The following is a 23,043-nucleotide window of genomic DNA, read 5'->3' on the forward strand; positions in this document are numbered from 1 at the left end:
TTTATTCTTTTTGTTTATTTTTTATTAATTTTTTTTACCTTTTTCATCAGTGTTTATTATTTATAATCGCAATAGTTATTCTTCATCTCTTCTCTTTCTTGTTGTTTGTATTATTACACAATTAGTTTAATCTTCGGGCCGTCAGTGTCTCCATTACTTTAAATTTATCCACCTAATCGTGTTTTTTTTTATTTCTGTTATTTATTATTATTTCACAGCTAGGTAGGAGCCATTATTGATTTTTATCATTTTTAAAAATTGTATTTTTTTTTTTTCATATTTCCACTTCGCACTTGATGAAGCGCAAGCAGGGATGAGAGTTAGGGGTAGCCTCGCAATTTCTTTAGTTATGGATTACTCTATTCATTACTTTAATTAATTAATTCTTTCAAATTTTGTATTTCGATAGTGGGCTGTTGTCATTCGTCCCATTGGAGCCCAAATTGCATTATTAATTTTTTCCCCCCCCTCGCAAATCACGTTTTGTAGCTTCTTACAAAACTTCCATTATAGTCTGGACCATTTTTTAAATAATTTTTCGTTTGAATAGAGAGTCGAGGACACGTCAGTTTGGGTTTCTGTTAGGTTCACGAGGTATAATTATTTTCACGTGATCACACACGTCTTTACTCACTTTATTAAAGCTGAGGGAAGTTTATGACTATGTTATAGATTTTTCAAATGTTTTTTATCAATATTGCTAGTAAATTTTTACCTTACATTAATGTTTTAATTGAGAATCGCGCGGTCGTTGGGGTTTTATTAATCAAAGAACGTGATCGATCACACTGACAGCTAATTACTGTACCTCGTGTTGACATTGATTAGTCCAATTGATTTTTTATCCTCGTTATTTGACGGTTTTTAGAATATATTCCCTGACGTTCGGCTCTCTCCTCAACTGTTGGACCTTATTTAATCTTTTTTTTGCAACTTTTTCTTATTTTTTTCATAAATATTCTGTACAACGTTATAATTATAAATCATTCATGTTCTCTTACGATGTAGCCTTATCAATTACGTCATTATTATCGGTAGTGTAAAATTGAAACTTTACGTTACTTACGTAAGTAGATAGATTACCGTTTTTTTTTATTCTGTTAGTAATGTGTTTTTTTTTCTCTTAATCTTTCCTCTCCGATTCCTTCGGTCTCTCGAATCTCGCATTATCATTCTCGTGGGCCTCCGTGCGCAATACATTACTCATTAATTTAATATGTCACTATACGTATTTGTATTGTTGTATTTAATTCTTTAATTTCACTTTTACGATTAGTAAGAATATGTAAAATTGGTATTATTTTTGCTTTCTTTATTTTATCCTTTTCGCATTATTCCCTCAGTGAATTTATTCTCTCGTAAGCTTTATCATCGCCCTAGGATTGAACTGGCATTTCATTTTATTCTGATGGTTTTTCTCGTCGCGTTTGTACCGTCCGCAATTTAATGTTCATAACATTCACTCTTTCATCATTTAATTTACATTGTTTTGAGGGGGGCAGGGGGCAGGGGGCAATTATGTTCGTTTGCATTAGGCTCTCGATTTAATGAAAATAATCGTCAAAGAATATGGCAATAGCAGGAAAATCATAAATCGAATGCTCATTAAAATGATAATCAATGGATTTGTCGATGATTAGTCTGATGTTTTGTCGGCTCACTCTCTCCGCCGTTCGTTCCTTAATTTAACATCTCATAAATCACTCTGATATGTGAACGATTGAAATAAGGACTCGTTTTTCATTCCATTTCTCCTCGTTTTAATTTTGGTTAAAATAATTTTTTGAACACACATCTCCGATTATTTTGATCTCGACGGTACACGAGTCGCGGGCATCGATTCTTTATCCTCACGTGAATTATCCTCGGGATATTAATCTAATTGTTTATTTATTGAAGCACGAGTGTTTGCGTCAGATAAAATTCTTATTTACAAATTCACCGTTAGGTTCATTAATTGCGTCGGTTTAACTCGATTATGCAAAATAACAAATGCTTATGTTCGGTAATTTGAAAATTTAATTACTAAGTCGTAAACGAAAAGATTGTGCGAGAATAATTAGAGATAATGGCCGATGATTCGATAAGAGAACTAGTGCCATCTCTTGGAAACTCCATTTTAATTTTTTATCATTATTTGAATATTTAATTCCGAAAATTTGGAGTGATGTTGAATTCACACTTGTTAATTACTAATTTCCAATCGATTGATTTGAATTTTTCTGCCCGACAGATACGAAAAAAAAAGTCACAAGTCAATTCGTTTATTTATTCATTTATTTATCTCATGGGGTCCACGTGAAATTACCAATTGTTTATATTCATGTTATATAAGTATTCCAATGGGCGCCCGAATATAATATATATTTACAAATATTGCATTTGTTTATTCTCATTCCATCCATTAGTGTCAATTTAGCAAATGAAATAAGGAAAAATAGATATTAAATAATAACAAAATGCTTATTTTTTGTAATGACAATAATATTATTATGATTTATTTTATAATAAATTCAACAGAAAAGAAAAGATAAAACAAGTATTTTCATATAATAATGAAAAATCAGACAAATAATAATTAAATTTTAATTAAATAAAATACGCTGGACCGTGCGATCGTATACTGATCGGTTTTTTTTTTTTCATTGTTTCGCCATTTTTTAAAAATTATTTCTCATTTCAATCGGAGAATTTATCATTCTCAGAGAAAAAATGGCGTGTTAATTTCTCCTTTAATTAATGATCAAAAATTGCCTATCTAGCCTACAATCCACTCGGTTCTTCCCAAACTTCTTCGTCATTTTAATTATTTTCCTCTGCTCTCCCGATTTTCATCATCTCACGCATACAAAATCATTCACACACTCACAGGTAATTAATTATCTCACAAAAACTTGACGAATAATATTCGCACAACAATCTCACTCTCATAATTTTTCATATGGTTTACTTCTGTTTTCTCAATTCATTTTATCTTCCACGAAGAAATTCTCTTTGTTTAGAACGTTTGTGTAAACATAAGTATATAATAAATATATATATATGCATATGCCGCGAAAATTGGCCGCAATATTCTTTGTCCATGTCAAAATCATTGACTACCTAGACTTCACTATTTTTTATTTATTCATTTCTTTCATTATTTGCTAATCGACGCATTTTTTTAAATTTTCTTTTAGGTCAAGCCGTTACAATTAATTACAATAAACGTGAGAAATTTGTGGATTCGTTAATTTCATTTTGGTTTCTTTTGGCGAACGGCGAAGCAAAGGTGCTGATGATTATTTTTTTTTTTTTGCAATTTTCGTAGTTCATTGTTTATCTGTTTATGTGCTCGTGTGCCTGTGAAACTTACTATTATCGTTAATTTACTTATTGGTGAACTAATATTTAATTTTCATTAAAATTTCGAAATTTATGAAGTCATAACTAGGAGAGAACGGAAATAATAATCAATTAATCATCGGTAGCTCTCGTTTTTCACATCAGCACCCACTTTGGCCAGAGAGACGATAATTATAAAAAAAAAAATTATTCAAACGATGATGGAAAATTGAAGAATAGCGTTCATTTGAATATCTAATTACTTGAAAAATCGAAGGATAATTGAAATGTCTCTCCGAGCATTTCAAAATATTCCCACATCCTTCTCTCGTTACCTCGCGATTTTCTCATTGAATTCATTTCTTGTGTATTTATGATTAATTAAATATGTAGTTTATAATATGTTGGGTTTCCCTCGTTTTAAAATTTTTATTTACCATCGTATATGTATAATATTTATATATATATATAGAATCATGGGAGAGAAGGCGCGACTGAATTTCCAACGACCGAACACTTACCGTCTATTTTTTTACTACCAATAACTCTCCAAATGTCGCACGGTTTTTATATTTCCTCCCATTATTTATTTCCAGTGTAAAAAGAAAGAGCGGCAAAAGAGTTTATGATTTTTGCAACAATTTCCAGTCCTGAAAAAAAAAAAATTCAATCGCGTCAACTCCTCCATTTTGTTTTTATATGATCGGTGATCGAAAAAATTACAATACAATATTATAATATCAGCATTCATTTGTTTAAAACATCAATAATTATATACAAATGCATAAAACAATTTCATTTTCATTTATATTTCTGCCCCCATTTTCTGTTTTGTAATTGGTAAATCAACTTAGTCTTTAATTCATATATAATTGTTAATTAATTTTCATTCTTTCATTAGTTACTTTTTAATTTTTGCCATTCTATATTCCTCTCCCACGCGTTCATGTATTTTGTTTCTTTAAAATTAATTTCATTATTTTTTTTTGCCGGATATAGATATAGACGTAATAATTCAATATTTATTTATATCATATATATAAACTTATGGACTGTACTCGTATTTTTCCTCTTTGTTTGCTTACACTCATTGCTCGTTCATTTTGCCTCTTCCTATCTCCCCTCATTCAATAATTGATCGTTAATTGTTGGTTATTATGCTTTATATATATTTTGTTTTTTTTTTGTTTAATGTTGAGGTTTCGGAGAGCCTCAGATCGCCTGAAAACATGTTACAACGTTTTTTCTTTTCAATTTCTAAAGTGTGAATTGTCCGTTACATTTTTTAAAATGTTATTCCTTCGTCAATTCATATAATTCAAATATGTGTTTAATTTTTATTTTGTTTCATTGAGCTGGTGTTATATCCTTGTAGTGTTGTTTTATTATTAGCCCTTTCCATCCCTTCAATTTCTTTTATTACATTCACATTCTGTGTTTTAAGGATACTTCAATCACGTGTTCATTTCTTGTTCATTTAATTCATTTAATTGCGCCTGGCTAAAATTCTTCGTTTATTCCTGCTTCATTCATTTAATTAACAAAATTAATTGCTCTTGAATTAATTGCGAAGCTATTTAGAGGTTTGTTTTTTTTTTGACGGTAAAAGAGCGCCATTTTTATATAATATTTATATATATTTTTTCCTTAATTTGTAAATATATTTTATTTCTTATTCGTTTTATGGTATTTTTTTTTTAATCTTACGGATGTTTTTTTTTTCTTCTTTTCCTTCTCGTCGCAGGCAAAAACAAAGAGTTAAAAATTCGACGCCACTTCGTTCATTGATGAAAATCATTGAAAGTAATTGTTAATTAACGGAAGTGGATACTTTTAAATTCTTATCCGGAGACACTTTGTTTTTACGTAAGTGAGTGTTCTTGTGTTTTTTTTTAATGTGTAAAACAATCTCTTGTGGATGCCAAGTGCTTTTTTTTTTGGTCCAATGTATAATCTCTTTTATACACGCATTTTAGTTAGGTTAGCTCTGGGACGTGAACAAAAGTGGCGGCCATTTTGTGAACGCAGGAATTTTAATCATTTTTTTATTTTCATCGACTATTCAAAAGATTTGATTCGTTCGTACCTTATTCACTGACTAACTTTGACGATTGAATTGACACCAGGCAGATTTTGCCTCTTCCCTCCTGCAATCACACCTTCCAAGAAAATCATCAATTAAACGACGACAAAATGGCCGCCGTCTCGCCATTGAAACACGTGCGTCCCAGGAATTACACATTCTTCTTATTATTTTTACCCTGTTGTTGAATACAATATAACCGTTTTTTTTTTATCATAATTCATCATACATATATTCACATTATAATAATTTTATTTGAAAAATTTAATAATAATAGTCGTAATAAATAGTTAATAATCGTGTCAACAAAAAACAAGATATTTCACAACCGCCATATTTCCTTTCGAGCGGTTGTGCACATTTTTTAGATCTTAGAACCTAACCTAAGCAATTTAAGTTTTTCTCTTCATCGAGTGGATTCACCAGCAAATGAATAATCATTAATTATTTAACCGTCATTGTGAGTGCTTTGTGCAATCATTAAATTGGCTTGTTGTTTATTCCATTGAAATAAAAGTGTTGGGTATTGAAAAAATGTTGAACGTGTCTCCGTATTATCCTCCCTCATCACTTTACCGATTGACTCATCAGAGCAAACAATGATATTTGAAATTATTCAATATACGTATCGTGACTGGATCAATGCAAATAAACTCATTAATCTTCAATATTTAAACTTGTTCGAGCGCGTGTTGTTGTGAGGTTCAAAGAGAAAGTAATCGATAAATTCATTAATATATATAGACCTTTCATCTTCGTTATATATAGTGCCAAAAAATGTTCATTCCAATGAATAGGAAGACCACCTGATTTTTTTGTGTGTATTTGTCTGTACCATTTCAGCAAAAATTTTATCGCAATATAAATAATCGTTAAGAAAAACAATCGATCATCCGTCATCTGTTGATCTGCACTTCCGGGAAGGAAAAGTGAGAATTCAGGGACAAAAAAAAATAATGGGTACCGAAACATTAACTCTCAATCATTGAACCATTGCAATAATATAATCCAATTAATCGTGTCATTCAGATTCACATTAAAGCATCCCGGGTGCAAAAACGAAAACGTGTAATCCATTAAAATTTAATGACTTAAAAATAACAAAATGTCAAAACTTGAATTGTTATTTTCCTTTGTTCGTATGTGTGTTGGTATTCTCCTCCTCCTCTCATCGTCAATAATAATAATTATTTATTTTTTTCATTCTTAAGTCCTAGTGTTTCATACGTTGTCTATTTAATTATCAATTATTTATCATATATATATATTATAGACTTAACCGCTTAATTATTTAGCAATTAATAATTATTAATTTTTTTGTTATCAATATTTTTTTTTGTTTATTTTTATTTATTATTCATTAATGTCGGAGAACGGGCGTGCGCGCATATATATATAGAATTATATATATATTTTAATAATTTTTTCTTGCAATATCTTGTTATGTTATTTCATTCCTCATATCGTATGACAGACGCGACGTGTGATGTGTGGTGCCTGTGGTGCTCCCATCTCTTCCCTCTCAACCATTATCTTTCATCCCCTCCGCTCATGAACACTCCCTGAACATTTTACATTTTTTTATCATTTTTTTTAAATCGCATTTTCCATAGTTTTTCCCACCGTCTTCACCAGCTGCTCTCCATTGCTGACTCGTTCTGATCCATGAATCATCCCACCATACTGCATTCACTTCCGGTGGACGTAAGACCGATCCACATTTTTACAAAAATTCCACTCGCTTACCCATTGTTGCCTGGGAATGATCTCTTCCATGATTTATTTATATTTTTTTTTGTGTCCAGAGAGTGACGTCAAAGGGTGGAGGCTGAAAGGCGTCTTCCTCATGTTGCTCGTTGTGCCATCAGTCGATCCTGCCGCGCTGTGCCCTCTCGTCCATCCTACAACCAAACAGGCGTAACTATCAATCAATCGAATAACCTACGAACTACGAACGAGCCCTCAGCGGTATTATATCCAGTAAAAGCTGAATAGATCATTCCTCGAGTCTCAAACCTCAAAAGTCAGCGCAATCGTCTCCTCCCACCGAGAAGTCGTTATCGTTAGAAAGATTGCGGCTTCATAAACAGTTGAGAGAAAAAAAAAGAGTGTAAACACTATCTCATGGATTACTCACATGTTGTTAGGTCTTAACAAGGCTCAATGGTAGCCATTAGTAAACGCCGCCGGTATCAGGGGACCCTGGAACATCAATAAGCCCAACGTAAACAAAACGTCATTATTACATCCTCAAACATGACAAACCACTAAATACATAAAAACATTAAAGAAAAAAATATATATCGTGTAAAAGCTATTTAGTAGCGTTAGTAATGGTCTGTGTACAGATCAACCATGAACGAGAATAAAAATAGTAGCATTATTGGTGGCAATGATAAAGCCTATTATGATAGAATTTCACTTACAGGACTGTAGTTGAGCGGTGCGCGGGAAACGGCAATGGCGGGAAACGCGGTGGTTGGTGGCTGTGGACTGGCTGCTGCCTGGACGTAGCTTGCAACAGCAGAATCAGCTGCTGCGGCTGCTGCTGCGGCTGCTGCACTCGAACTGTACATGTCAATGGGGCCGGGTGAATTGGCAGCGGGAAAGGAACGCCCCTGTGGACCACCATGGCCACCGGCGCCATGTGGTGAAGCTGGTGGAAATCCAGCTTGCGCTGCTTGGTAGTTGTTCATCACTGAAAATAATCAAAAATCAAATACCACCACTGACACAGCCATCAATCTCCTCGCAAGCACCTGTCGCTCCCTTCACACCGCAGTAAAAGATATTTTCAGCCTAGGACCCAAAGTGAATAATTCCAATAATTCCTCTTCGTCTCGAGCAACTTCAGGTGTTAGTTGGGTTATACAGATAATCATGCGGCAAATGCATCCACGAAGTAAAACGAAAGCCAATCGATTTGCTGTTGATTTTCGCGGCACGGAAAAAGTTTACCAAGAATTCTCCACCCACGAGAATTTATCGTGCGGGGTATAAGAATTTCAAACTCGCTGCTGTACGTTGAGGTAAAGGGAGAAGAAGAAAAAAAAGGTGAAGAGAAATTCTCGGCGCCACATGATGACAAACCGAACGGCGTGGCGTACAATCTAAAAACCCATTCAGCTTTTAAACTCTCGACAATGGGCCGAGAGCGGTTACAAAGTTTTTCACAGTGTTGCCGGCTCTCATCCCCCCCACCACTTCATCATAACGCGTGAACACGAGTGAACATAGGTGTGTGTGGAGGGGCCCGTAGGGCGCGGGCAATTCAAAAGTTTGATTTATTTGAAAGAAGATTGCGGACGGCAGGGGTAGGATATCGCGGTTGGATTCTCCTCTCAAGTGGAGAGAAGGGAATAGAAGAAAAAAAAAGGAATTATGAAAGGGAGATGGAAGTCGCGCATAGCCGAAGGCACAGTGTCGTCCCACATACGTTCTAACCCGGGTAAAACGTCTTCCTCGGAGGTCTCCCGGACCAGAGATTCATCTCCAAGCTCTCTAGAGGTTGCACCGTGCATACACATTCACTTTTTTGTTTTGTTTATTTCTACAACGAATCTCACGTGAAAAAACTTGTGCCGTGTACGAGAATCAACATTTTTTTTTCAGAAACGAGAACAATGACGAGAAGAACAAAGAAAAGTTGAGAAGACGTACCAGAAAGAGCTTGCGTGAGCAAGGGCGTGTTGTTGTTGGGTGTGAGTTGTCCATTGGTGAGATCCACTGAAACATAAATCTCAGATTTACAACTGTACATTTTATTTAATTCTCGTTTCGGTGAATCTAACTTTTCAGGAATTGAAATTTCAAGGGCTTCTTTGTTCATTGCCTGTTGAAACTGACTCTATTCGCTTTGTCAGGTGATTAATCATAAAAATAGAGAGATTAATTATAAAAATGGGAAATTGATTGAAAATGTCTGTAAAAAATTGTTCACTCCTCAGGAACAGGATAAAATAAATTCGACTTGATTCTAATAACACATTTAATTTTAATGATGAGTTGAAAACGCGAAGTGGTGACTGCCGCCATATTAAAATCAAGATGTCGTCATCATCAGTTATTTGACAGACATTTTAATCGACTTCGGCCTCTCAATTGAAACGATTTCTCAACGAAATGTACAAATAAGGAAATGAATAAGAAAATTAGAAAATATAAACGTGAGGCTTCACCCTAAGAGTAAATAATAAAAAAACTGTAATTTCCTCCTGTAGTTTCCCCCACTATTACGGATATTTTCCGATGGGAGAGGAACAGAGAAACCGGAGAAAAGAGGGAAGGTAAGGATACACGTTGAAGAGGCCTCGCGAGAACGACTGAGAATAAAAGCGGATTACCGTCCAGTAACTTTTGTTAGCCTCGGGGATAAGTCCAAAGGGGGAGAAGTGCGACGAGGAGAAAAAAAAAAGAAATCAGTGGCTAAGGACATAAAAACAACTTGGCCTGGTAGCAAGAGCGCACACGGGATTTCACGTGAGAAATCATAAAAAATCACGATCACAAGTACAAGAAGAGATATCTGCAATAAGAGGGTCGGGCCTTGGACGATAGGATCGCGTGTATCTTGATATCTTCGATTAGATGGTATGTTTTCCCGGAATGGAGATGGAAGTTCAAGACAAAGGGAGAAAATATCGTTATCTCGCCCTTCGACCTCGTGACCTCAACACATGGCACTTTCAATGACTATTTCGTCCCTTTTTCTTTTTATTTGAAATAAGTTTCCGAGTTGAGATATCGAACGTTTCGGGAATTAAATATTGGGGAGTAGAATGTTCTGGGGACACGATAGGGAAGTGGTATATCTCAGTTGAAACCCCGATTTTTTTTTTCGGCAAAACTGTTGTGCACTCTCTGTGGAAATGGGGAAGGAAGAAATAATGGGGAGAGAAATGAGGGATGGCTCTTGCTGGTGAGGGGTGAGACGTGTATGTGGAATGATGTAGGCCAAGAGTTCATCTATTTCGAGTATATTTCGCAGCTGACGTAGAAGCGATCGAGACTGCTGGATAAGAGAGTCAAGTTGGGAGGGATGATGGACAAAATCCGATGGGATACTCTCCGCCACGATTGGCCAAGTGGATCTCAACTATCATCTCTTGGGATATAAAAAGGAACTGTTCACCGTTTGGGTAAGACGTTTATTACATATATTTTTTTGGCGGTCCACTTGTCTCAATATGAGGAAAGGTAGGGGCGAGACAAAACGAAAGAGTCGTTACATGGGCAAATGAACTTTGTGAATAAGTTATATTACAGCTGTTAGCCAACGGGGAGTTAATTTGTTGATTGCAAATGATAGTATGATGAACGGATTGAATGATTTTAGTATGGGGAATTTGAAACTGCTGATGGAGAGAGATTATCAAGGGCGTAAGTCTCTTTCTCTCAATATTTTTGGTTGCGGGTGATTGTTATTCGGATGGATGATCTTGAGTGATGGGTGAACAGAGGAAAGTTTACAAAATACTACACGTGTAATTCTGTATTCCTCTAGTCTATTGATCTAGTACTAATGAGTATAAGTTTTAGACGTTCATTGTCAGTGTTTGAACAGCACTTTGACGATTTCTAGGTGTTAGGCATTAGGTCTAGCTTCTTATTCTCAACGTTTATGTAAAACGCTTTGTTTTTACGGTAACACTCACACACATGAGGGAGTTTCATACGAAAATCCACTCGCACTATTACTACGGACTATTCTAAGCTCTCACAACTCCTTCTCTCACTACTCATCACTATTCTTTTAATTATTTACGAAAGAAATAAATAATAGACATTGACACAAAATGACGATAAAAAATTATATCCAATTACATAATATTGTAAATTACTCTGATATTCTGGTGTATTATAATCTTGAAGATAATCTGACTAATTGAATTTTTTACCAAAAATCAAATGAATATAATTGAAATTTAACACAACTGCTTCACTACTGGAATATTAAATATTATTTTCAATCTAAAAATGAAAATTTTTATGAATTTGGAATATCTATTGTTTACTACGACGACATAATTCATGTTAATCTCTTCGCTAATTAATATTGGGATTCTGTATTCCTCTGATATATTTTTTATAGTTAGATTGGTAGATATTACTCGCCGCTAGGTTTCTGTGGCATCTTCGAGGCAGGCTCCTCTCAATTTTCATGTTTTATTTTCAGTTCGACGAAGGACCTCTGCATTATGCTCTTCCTCGTATCAAATATATACCCTCATTTTGACATTTGAAATGAAGAATAAAAAAAAAAAATCGACACATCCCCCTGCGAGTTAGTATTCACTGCACGATTGCCGAGAGTTTTCACTAGAACTACCAGATATAGGGGCATGCATAAAATGTCCTGAAAACTCAACTTTTCAACGATAAACTTTCAACATTAATTTTACGTTAATGAGTTTTATCAATTATACAGCATTTGTGCATGCTCGGTCTAAGTTCTAGTGAAAACTATGCATTGTTTTTTATTTTAATGAACAAAAGAAAGGAACAGCTCGATCAGTCAATGAGTCAAAGTGAAAGTAGTTGGAAAATTCTAGTTACTATGAGCTAGGCCAATCCATCCAACACCATTTCAATATACGGGTTTCAAGTTATACATATATATCATTATATATATTCACATGAATCATTTGAAAAATATCTATTCTAGTCTGAGTTGTGTAGTGTCAATCCGTAAGCAAAAAATTAATCAATGATGATGACAAAAATCTCATCGATGTAATTTCTCTACTTTTTAATAATTCAGAGTGCAGTGAATTTTTAAATTAAAAGTCACTCAGCTTAATTGAAACATGAGTTTCTCCAGTGGTTGATTGTTTCACATTAATGAAAACGCTCTCCCATTGGATTCCAAAATTTTCCCATGAAAACGCACCTTGCGGTTTTCCACGTGCATTGTACAGCGGTTTTGCGAGGGTGTATTGAAATAATTAACTCAAACTTTACTCAATTGTATTTGCCCTTACACTCGGTGAGGTTTAGAGGTGCTTCACAGATTTACCCAGTGGAAAAACCCATTGCTGATAACTTTTTGTTAGCCGTTATGTACCCAATGGTTTCTTATACCCACAGGGACATAACCTCTCAAGAGTTCTTGCTCTGCACTTTATCCCCCGTGTTTTGCGTGTACGTGAGATAAAGACAGAATAGATATAACGTATATATGTATGTATCTACGGTGGCTAAGGATTACGGTTACCGTTGGTACGAGTACACGAGAACTTGGTGAAATAATGTTGCACTTTGGGGTTGTAGCTTACCGGTGCAACCCGTACTTGGGCTCACGGACACTCGACCAACTCTTGGACCCACTGCGCGGTACACTACCGCTCCTAACCAAACAACAGACATCATCTTTTTTTTTTGTTTCACTATTTCTTCATATACCTCATATAGACAGTCGCAGAGAGAAAAACTTTCTTCAACCAAAAGAAGAAAAACTAACTTTCCGAACAGAAGAAAGTTCAAACGAGACTGATTGCGCACCGCATTTAAATTACCCGCCTTGCACCCGTCGATTGGATCGGCCAATGAGGAGACCGTCCAGAGGGCGCGACTCGGGCGAACTTCATTGTGGTTTTTTTTTTTTTGGCAAGATAGAGTAGAAACTTTTTTTCTCTGCCTCCACTATTTCAAACTTCCCAACTCTTTTGATGTATTTATTACAGTTGCCTGGGGCAATCCGTAATTCCCAAAATTGGATTTAATTATTCACTTTGGGAAGTTTGAAATGGAATAATTATTAATTCAAACCTGCAGATAATACGGAAGAAATGAATTATTAAATTTGGTACTACGTGATGTATTTAGATTGCATGGCCTAGCTCATAGTTGGCGGGGTTAATGCTAAATCTAGAGCGATTTGGGGTTTTGCTGCTATTGGAGATGATGAAGAATAGATTATTATTTTTCCTGGCAAAAAAATCCACCATCCCCAGGCTCGTGAAACTCGACTTGTTCGTTTTTCATCTTCTTTCATTTTTTATTTATTACAGACATTTATGAATTATAATTCTTAATCGTTATAATAGAGCATTTTTCAGCGAATCATATTTCTTACAGCTTTCTCCATTCAAATACATCTCAGACAGTTCTTATTCTTCTTTTTAAATTATTTTTCAGAGCGACCTCCGATGCACAAAAATTCTTTCAGATGTCAAAAAAAAAACACTTGGGCATCTCAGAATTTAACCTCTTCTCAATCTTAATTCTCGTGTCTTGTCGTATTTTTCAACGATCGAGCGACATCACGATCGATGAAAAAATAACTCCCTGAGAGTTCCGATTCATGAGTGAATTGCACAAAACACGAAAACCGCGCGGTTATTATCGCAGGTTATAACAACAATTCTTACGAATAGCAACAATTCAACTGTAGTTCGATCGTATTATCACAATCGATTGTGTATCTATTGAATTTAGTGCGAGATCATTTAAAATTCATTGTTATGAATATGGATTTAATTATAATACGAGCGAACTGCAGGTACGCATAAAAATATTATAATATCGTTAAGCATTATGTAATAACAAATGTAAGCTCAGGACAGATGGTTTTGTGTTTTTTTTCTTTATTCTTGAATATTTAAATATTCAATTTTTCACGATGGAGTTGATTTTTTTTGAATGCATATCTCTTTTGAATAAAATTCTCCCATAATCCTCTGAATTTATAGAAATCATTGGCTTCACTGAAGTCACCTCAAAACATCTCAACGAGGGACAAGGGACGGAGGCGCGTCGTCCTTCGCAAATACGATAATCATAACGAGATTATTTTTACAATTAAATCACAAACGGAATAACGACGCGAAGAAAACAAACGGATCACAGATCATTCGCTGACAAAAATATATTCACAATTATTTTTATTTTGATTTTTTTCATCAATTAGATTTTTCAGAGAGGAATGGAAGAAATTTGAGGATACAAGTCTTATCTGGATAAAATTGTTCGACTAAACAAACAGATAAACAATAATCGCTCGAAATGAATAAATCTGCTGATTTGGCCCTGGGCGGTTCATCACTGACTCATCATCAATAATCATTATTAAATGTCAAAGAAGTTTCTCTCAACTCTAAATGTGGCGTATTATTTGAATTTTTCATTCAATTGTTGATTATTTAATATCTCTCGGAACTCTTTTTATTTTTTTGTCTTTATTTTGCCTAATGGGGCGGAGGTCTTACACTACGATTAGCGGTATTAATTTTTCATGGTTAGCAGACTCGACGGGGGGTTATGTTTTATCAGCGATGCAGCGAGAGGAAAAAAAAAAAAGTTGTGCATCAGTCTACCGTGAACATAAACTGCAGGTGAGTTTGCGAATGATCGAGCGTTGCTCGCCGGGTGAAAATAATTCGCGAGGTGTATTTTTAATGCTTCACGTCGTTATTTTCACGATTTTATGAATTTCTGGGGAGATGTAGGTTATTCATAACCTGCATTGTTTATAAAGAAGTGGGTTATGTCGATTGATTAATGATTATCTTCACGGGAGAGTGATTGTACCGAGGGATTAATTACTCAGATTAGCAATTATTTTTCACATTGTGAGCGAAAAATAGGGTTTAATCCCTCGGATTGAAAGAATAATGTCCTCTGCTCGCACATAACCCCCAAACCCTAGATATCTATGTTATTTACCTATTTACCTATGCTAGAGTGATCTTTTTGATTAAAAGCTTCTTCTCATAATCTGCCTGTTTAATCTTAAGTGATTACATTAGAACTTTAACTACAAATAACTACGCAACGACTACTAGAGAAACACGTTTAAGATTCACAATTTTTTAAACTGCTGTCTTTTGAATAATTGTTTTTACTGGGTTTTTTCTCTTTTTTTTTATTGTTTATTGCATCTTCCATTGCCGTTTCTGTGATTAATCGATGTGAGAGAAATAGAAAAAGAGCGCGAGACAAGTTAATGGGCCATTAATTACCTCCGTTAGCTTTTTTCTGATCACATTGATTTATTTATTTAATGATAAATAAAATAAATATTTTTTAGAATATTTTTGCACTCTTGCCTTTGGGCATCCTAGATTCGGACGTTTGATTTTTCTTCTCGATGACATTTCATTCGTTAATTTAATTATGGAAAGTAATTGATAATAAAAAAAAATTATGATGGAGGAAGTGAAAGAGAAATACTGGGGACGGTTTTGCAAAATTCTTTAGCAATTGCGTGGAAAAATTAATGCCGATTATTTCTCCATTAGACATTTCTCTTTCATCCTCGGTTGGAAAGTAAATAATTGAATTCTTCCATGTATCGAATTTTTGGTTATTCAAAAATTTGTTATCTATTCGGTTTGGGTTATTTTTTTTTTTTCAAATCGCTGAATATACCTAATGGAATGGGGGTGGAGGCAGGCGACGCTTTGCTTGACGTAGGACCACTGAGTTTGCCAGCCATGCGTCTGTGAACATTTGTCGTATCCAAACAATGCTTTAACTAAGTTATAAATAATTTTGTTTTTCAATTTATTTTTGTCATTCTCCATGTACGTACGTATTAATGGAATTATTCACTGTTGATTTACGTCGAATAAAACACCGATAACAGTTATGAGTTGTTTAAATAATAATCAATCGATGTTTATGGTATCAATTAAAAAAATTTCGATAGAATTACTGCCAGGAATTGACACATGCATCCTCTGTCCTGGTGGAACAATTGTACGTGTATTTTACATATATTTATATTTGGTGTTTTATGAATACGTTGTTGAGTATCTGAATAACATTTGGGTGTTGTTTTATTTCATATTCGTTATCGCCTCGTTAATTTATCGCCATTAATTGGTATTTATCAACTCTGGGATTAATATACAGGTGGTGAATATATATTTACAATTTTTGGGGTTTTTTTTTATTTAATGAATAGGTTATTGTGGAGGAATGGGTGAACGGGTGGCGTTGAAAATGGTTAAATCATTTTCAATAAATAAATAATTGAGGGAAAAATAACTTTTCACTCGATTTAATGCCAACAGTTCGGAATTATAAACTAATCATAGAATCGATTTTGAGTGTTGGGAGGATCATGATGTATCTTGGGTTGAGAATTAAATGAAATTGACCCCGTAAGTGTCGCCACCTGTATTGGCGTCGAGTGGACGTCGTAAAATCAACAAACCCGCTAGCTGTTGCAATGTCAATATCTAAAAACACGAAATTCGGTGGTGCCCTGTGTACTTAAAATTTATATGCAATGATAAAACCCATCCCAGTCCATTCATACATACAATAGTTTTTTTTTCTCTCTTCAATATCCTATAACGAACAATATTTACAATGTTTACATATTCGAACGGAGGAAAAGCGTTTTCATTTACCGAAGAGTCGAATCGGGGAAATGGTGGCTAAAGAAATTGAATAGTGGAGGGAATGAAAATACTTCGCGAGGGATTAAAAAAACGTAATAACGATGAGTGCATGCCATGAAGAGCAAACGAATTTTGGATGACAGTTACCGAGATAAAATAAACGAGTGGGTGCTTCGACGGATTGCGATTTTTTTTTTCGCGAATTTCTATATTGGATGAAAAATACTATTCCAGTCCTCATCTTTCGATGGTGAAACGCCTATTTAAGTTTTCTGACGGAAGGAGGCGTGACGATAGCGCAGTGTTGCCAAGAAAAAAAAGTCCCTCGAATTTTCTGAACAGTCAAATGAATGAAAATGGAAAATGTGGCGTACCTTCAGACAGTTGAGTTGATGACTGATATTTTATCGACCAAAGAAAATTGATACCTGGCAACACTGCGTTACAGAAGAATAATAATTTTCTTTTATTTCACTTCACTCAAATAAATCACTAGATGATATTAAAATTCACTAGATGATACTGTAGCACTCGAACCGCTCTCCTAACAGTAATTATAATGTTTTTCTCATTGCTCGGGAATGATTCTGTATTCTGTGGAGTAGCTGTGTAGCTGGGTGTCTCCTGTACTGAGGGTAGGTAGTCCCAGTGCACCTGCAAATTACCACCATACCCTCATCTAAATCCCTATTTACCAATCATTCATGTTTCTATTGAAAAAAAAATATAACAAATTTGAATTTCGAATAATTTTCTCTTCATGTTCTCTACGCAAACTACTGGTCGTTTCCAAGAACTACCCACAAGCTCTAATTATTCAAGCGGTGGAGAAAAAAAAAACGTGTACCAGAGAAACTGCTTTCAATTCGCGTGAACGATTATAACTTCATTGAATTACATCGGGGAAATTATCCGAGGGGATTCCCCGGAGAAATCAGACGGCCAAAAAAATTCCGGTGAGTGTTTTTCGGACATTGACGATGGGGGACAATGGGGATTGAGTAAAAATGAGGGATGGACTGCCCTCATACGTTATACGACTGTCCCTTGGTGCCGCCATGCCTCGTGAACTGTTTTTCCAAAGGAAAAAAAAAATGTGTGCTTTTTTTTCTCTCCTATATTCAGGGTCTCACCGGAAAGCGGACGGAATTCGTGTCTTTTCTGGAGCATCATCAACGTCCGAAAAACACAGGATTATACCACAGGGTGAATTAAAAAACGATAAAGCAGTTTTTCTGGTACATGTTTTATGATTAATTAATTTAATCTTCTGTTAAAATTCATGCCGATTGGTTAGTCTACTGTTTGATCATTAGTCTCCAATGTCCCACGCAAGGTGCACCAAAACATGTCTCTCGAGTTTCGGTTGATTGATTAAATAAAGCCGATATTAAAGCAACAGAATAAATTGAAATGATGAGCTAATATGGTAGGAAAAATGATGATGGAGTGAAAATGGATGTGGGGGTAAGCGGGAGATATGTACTTCGCGCTAGACTTGACCGAGCCCCTGGATTTCCCGCCAAATCCAATATAATAACCTCCCCCGTACTTTAATACCATCAACTTGACCCACAAAAATAACCCCATACCTACACCGATAATTACCTCCTTTCCAGCTGTTCTGGAGAGCTATCGAATACGCGGGAGCATTCATATTTCTCTTTGAGTGTGCCACATCAATCTGATAGACTCATCGATTCGATACGAGGGTGGATATATGGGAATAAGAGAGTCAGTACATGGACTAGCTCATTTGCATGGAGTATTCACCATCGATACAGTTTCGAGTATATTAAAATGGAGTTAGCAATCGATTGATCGATTCCACTGATGCATTGCAGCCGAGTGAAAAAAAAAACGTGATAACTCAGTTTGAATCCATTATTTTACCCTTAAGTAATTTGTACAGCATGATTGATGCGTAAAATTCGTTGTTGTTGTCTCAATGACTCGAGTTTGTCGTATCAATAACACAAAGTTGTGAGGATAGAAGTCATGGTTTGCAGCATTCAATTAAGATATGTGCAATTTGTAATAGCATTGTTGTACTGTTGTAAATGCACGTAACGAGTTAGTTCACAGAGGCATGGCATTGTATAGGTCCAAATTGGGATGATAAAAGAGTGCAGTTGGGGTTGGTGGATTGTGGTGGGTCGTTGGTTGCGCCTGTATGTGGTTCAAGTTGAGGTTAAGGGGCGCGATGTGGCCTGTATTATGGTGGTTAAGGTGGTTAAGGCTAAGGTGGTTACCTGTCGGATAGGGTAGTCCGAAACTAGGGTACCCAGAATAGCCGCGGCCTGCCGCGTATGCCGCGTACGCTGCCGCTGGGAAACCTGTTTTCAACATAAATAATTTATTGTTAAGAAATTATTCATGTTATTTCCTTCTTCGATCGATTCAATGTATTAATTCCACCAAAATTCAACACGTTTCTATGAAACCAGACCGAGATATAATATATTCATTTGATACAATTCGTGATTAATGATATACTCACCATCAGGTAATGCTCCCAGTGACCACATAAAATCTACAAAAAAACGAAATGATTAATATAATGAATATTGAATATAAATGAGGATATGATCCTTGGAAAAGTGATATATTATTTTCTCTCATATATTCACTCATTTTCTTTCTCTCTCACGTGATGTATAATCCCTTAAGAATTTCTGCAACCTACGCATGGATAAAAATAGCGAACACGTGGAATCATACATCTTTTATTTACACGGAAATATTAAGCAAAGCTTGGAGATAAAAAATAATGAGTATACGTTGCAGAAATTCCCCAGTTATACGGTATAAATAGTGAGAGGTAGAGTAAAACAGAAAGAATTGAATAGAATCTTTCAGAAGATAATAAAGGAAATGATAATGAAGAGGACTGAAGCTTGACTAGGTTAGATAGAAATAATTGGCATCCATGAAATTTCATAATTTGGATACTAAGTTTTAAATCAATAAACCACACAACTATTAAAAAATATATATAAAAAAATAACTATATCGCACTATCACTTCAATATCGTACTAGTTCTGGTATTTTCTCATGTGTCCTTTATATAGGTACAATATCTAATATATTCTACTGACGCGATCGATAAGGAAGTCCCAATGTCTACGACAAAATAATTCCTATTAATCCTAGTATATCTCTATGGTTAATATTCTTCAGCTTTTACAATATCATTTTTTTGTTAGTTGGTGATATTACAATGTCAATTATAATCGTGGTATATCTAGGCTCTCTTCTATGTAGGCTTATCTTATAATTCGACGACTAAAGTGTCAGACATTTGTTGGGTATCAAAATATAGTCACAATGTATTTTTTACCTGGAAATCGTCATAATGAATTTCTTGGTCATTAAAATGGCTTTCTCCCCCATTCTTCACCTCATTATTATATTTTTTTTTCCCGGATGATAATGATCTAGAGCGCGGCACGCTAACCATTATATTTTTCGGTGGGAGGTCTTTCAGCCCAACAAATTGCTGACACACTACGACATTTAGATTCGACGATAAAAAATAATAATAATAATAATAATACAATATTAAATGTTAAACACCGAAACCACAATACTACAACTACTGACTCGCTAGTTATCTAATCTCCATATTGAATATTCAATGTAAATATATTGCTCTCCAAAGACTATAACGCAGATGAACAATTATTTAGCATTTTTTCTCTCTGTTTATTATTATTCTCTCTCTATGCTAATTTTTCAAATAATATACACTCATAGATATAGATTAAATATTTTAGTTAGTATTCGTACCTAATTGTCTACCGGGCTGGTTTTGATAATGTCAAGGCGTCGGATTTATCTTTGTATCATACGTTCAATAGTATATTTGAAATATTGCAAGTACCGGTTGAAATAAATCGGGAAGACAGTAATTGAAATTGAATGATGGCTCAAACCGATATTACATCCTTTATTCATGTCGTTATTTTAACATTTTCATGAGATTAATATAAATTTTAAAGGAAAAAATTTACTTTACCGAGGAAGAGGGGGGGGGGGGGGGGGGGGGGGGGGGGAGGTGGGGGGATAATCCTATTGCGAGAACATTTATCAGCTCAGGCAGAAATGTTAGTAGGTTGAGAGAAGGGAATTTAATCCGAAATTACTTCACAGATATGGTATACTTGAGAGGCTATTAAATTTACATCTCAATTGAAACTACTCCAGATTTATTGAGCTATTGAATTTTTATATAATTCATCGTGACGATCAGATATCTGTATATATTCTTTCTTAAATAGAAGGACAATATATAGGATTGATTATATCCACGTGTGATGAAAAACCGGCCCAACAATGTATAATACAAAAAAATAAAATAAATAATACAAATGAAAATATGAAAAAAAAAACCTGGTAGATTTATCTGGTTCTACTTACGAAACTGATTGTGATGAGCCTCACGGGCATAGTATGTACTTTCTAGGGCACACGTCTCACGCATTAATAATATATAAGGTACGTAATTGTGAAATATAATAGGTTTAATAGTTATTGTTGTTCTGTTAATTATTACCACGAAACACTCAAAAGGTGAAAGGTTGAGACAAAATTTACGGGTATATGATATATTGTATATATTATACCTGCTAGGAGGTATATTCTGACTAATATATTGCGGCTGATATATATCTTTGGCGGATTATCGTTAATATTATCTTTTTTGATAGTATTGCGTAGATCAGCCACTCGTTCTCAATGGAAGATTACACGACGATATATTCAGTTGTGTGATATAACTGCTGAATTATAATCTACAATTATATCTTCCACGGAGAACGATTTTAATGACATTATACTAATTCTAATAACTGTATTTAATACGTCTCTTCATCAAATCTATTCCGCTAGGTAAATATATAATATTCAATATCAATAATAGGAACGTATACAGTTCGCAAAAAGAAATTAATATTATTATATCGATCTAACTAGTTATTAGACTCCTAGGGTAGGTATTGCCTAAAGTAAATTATTATAGTATTTTCACATTAATTATATCTTCCTTGTATTTCTTCATTATACTTAAGAAGTTGTAGAATTCTTCTTCATTAATTAATCTAGTGTGACACAAGTATTTACCTATTGCCTAAATAAATTATGCCTCACGAAATATAGATAGTGTCTATTACAGAAAAATAAAAGTGAAAAATGAAGGAAATGAAAAAAGATATGCGTAAGTACTTAAATTTCAGCTAATGCGATTTTTTCATATAATATATCCAATATTCAATATCAAATGCTATTTTGACTCGTCAATGGTAAAAAACAATATATGATATATAGAATTTATCACTTTAATATATCATTTGCTTGAATATATTCTCACATAATCTAGAAAAATGGAATTACTTCGTTTCAAGGTACGTATTGATTACAAGTCCTTTTAAAGCATTAGTGATATAATTTTTAATATATACATCGTTGTATATATAGATTTTGGGTGTATAATTAATCACGTTTCAATATACTCCATATACGATCTCACCGTTCTCTTAATAAATACGTTATTAATAATTTTCTCATTATTTCTCTGATATTATGAAATTTCATGAAGTTAGCAAAAAATATTCATATGAAAAAAACGACGCGCGGCGTTTATCCCGGATATATTAGCCGCATGCACTCACATCATCTCTTATTACTCTTTCCGGCAAGTTGCCGAAATGAAAAATACCATAGAGCGTTCAAATGAAATACCCTCGTGTACCGTCTCGTCACCGTCAAGTCCGGCAAATAAAAATTGTCCCTAACTCGTCACCTAATGATTGACCGTTGAACTTTCCTTGATTTTTTCCATCTACATCTACACCTACACCAGCACGGAGAGAAATTTCCATTAAAAATTCGTACAAGAATCGTATTAAAAATTACCGGACTGAGGATTAAATGAACTTGGGAGAAAATTGAGGATCAGTCCAGAGAAAGTTATTGCCCTGCCCGTAAATATTCCAGCGAACTGCAATGATTTTTTATGAATTTTTCATGAGATTTGATCAGTGACAGTGAAACATGTCACGTTCCCTGATACGATACCAGTAATTTTCGGTGATTATTTCCCTCCGCGCGGGTAAAATTGACGATTTTAGGCCACTGGGCTGTTTAAATAATTGAATTCTAATACTTGGATCATTCCGTCATCATCGCGGACCCATTCGAGGGTGAAAAAATAGCAGGATATCCACAACCCCCTATTTCTTTGGAACCCAGTAGTTGCCACCCCCCCACGGACACGCTTCGCCGGCTGA

The 23,043-nt window shown here is 34.7% G+C and overlaps 1 protein-coding gene across 4 annotated transcripts in view; it reads right to left on the bottom strand.

The window, feature by feature from the left end:
• Positions 1-3,284: 3,284 nt before the first annotated feature.
• Positions 3,285-23,043, bottom strand: part of Rbp6 (RNA-binding protein 6) — a 279,810-nt gene continuing 260,051 nt past the window's right edge. For 3 of the 4 annotated variants that reach the window (XM_011298953.1, XM_011298956.1, XM_011298955.1), the window contains 7 exons: positions 19,256-19,288; positions 19,008-19,091; positions 12,682-12,753; positions 9,068-9,133; positions 7,834-8,105; positions 7,545-7,609; positions 3,285-7,308 (listed from right to left, as the gene is read on the bottom strand). In XM_011298953.1, coding sequence (XP_011297255.1) covers positions 7,568-7,609; positions 7,834-8,105; positions 9,068-9,133; positions 12,682-12,753; positions 19,008-19,091; positions 19,256-19,288 — 569 coding nt within the window. In that variant the 3' untranslated portion in view covers positions 3,285-7,308; positions 7,545-7,567. The remainder of the gene's footprint in view (positions 7,309-7,544; positions 7,610-7,833; positions 8,106-9,067; positions 9,134-12,681; positions 12,754-19,007; positions 19,092-19,255; positions 19,289-23,043) is intronic. The other variant, XM_011298954.1, reaches the window with a different exon arrangement.

The sequence above is a fragment of the Fopius arisanus genome, unplaced genomic scaffold, assembly GCF_000806365.1.
Source record: "Fopius arisanus strain USDA-PBARC FA_bdor unplaced genomic scaffold, ASM80636v1 scaffold00012, whole genome shotgun sequence".
In the NCBI taxonomy this organism is placed as follows: domain Eukaryota; kingdom Metazoa; phylum Arthropoda; class Insecta; order Hymenoptera; family Braconidae; genus Fopius; species Fopius arisanus.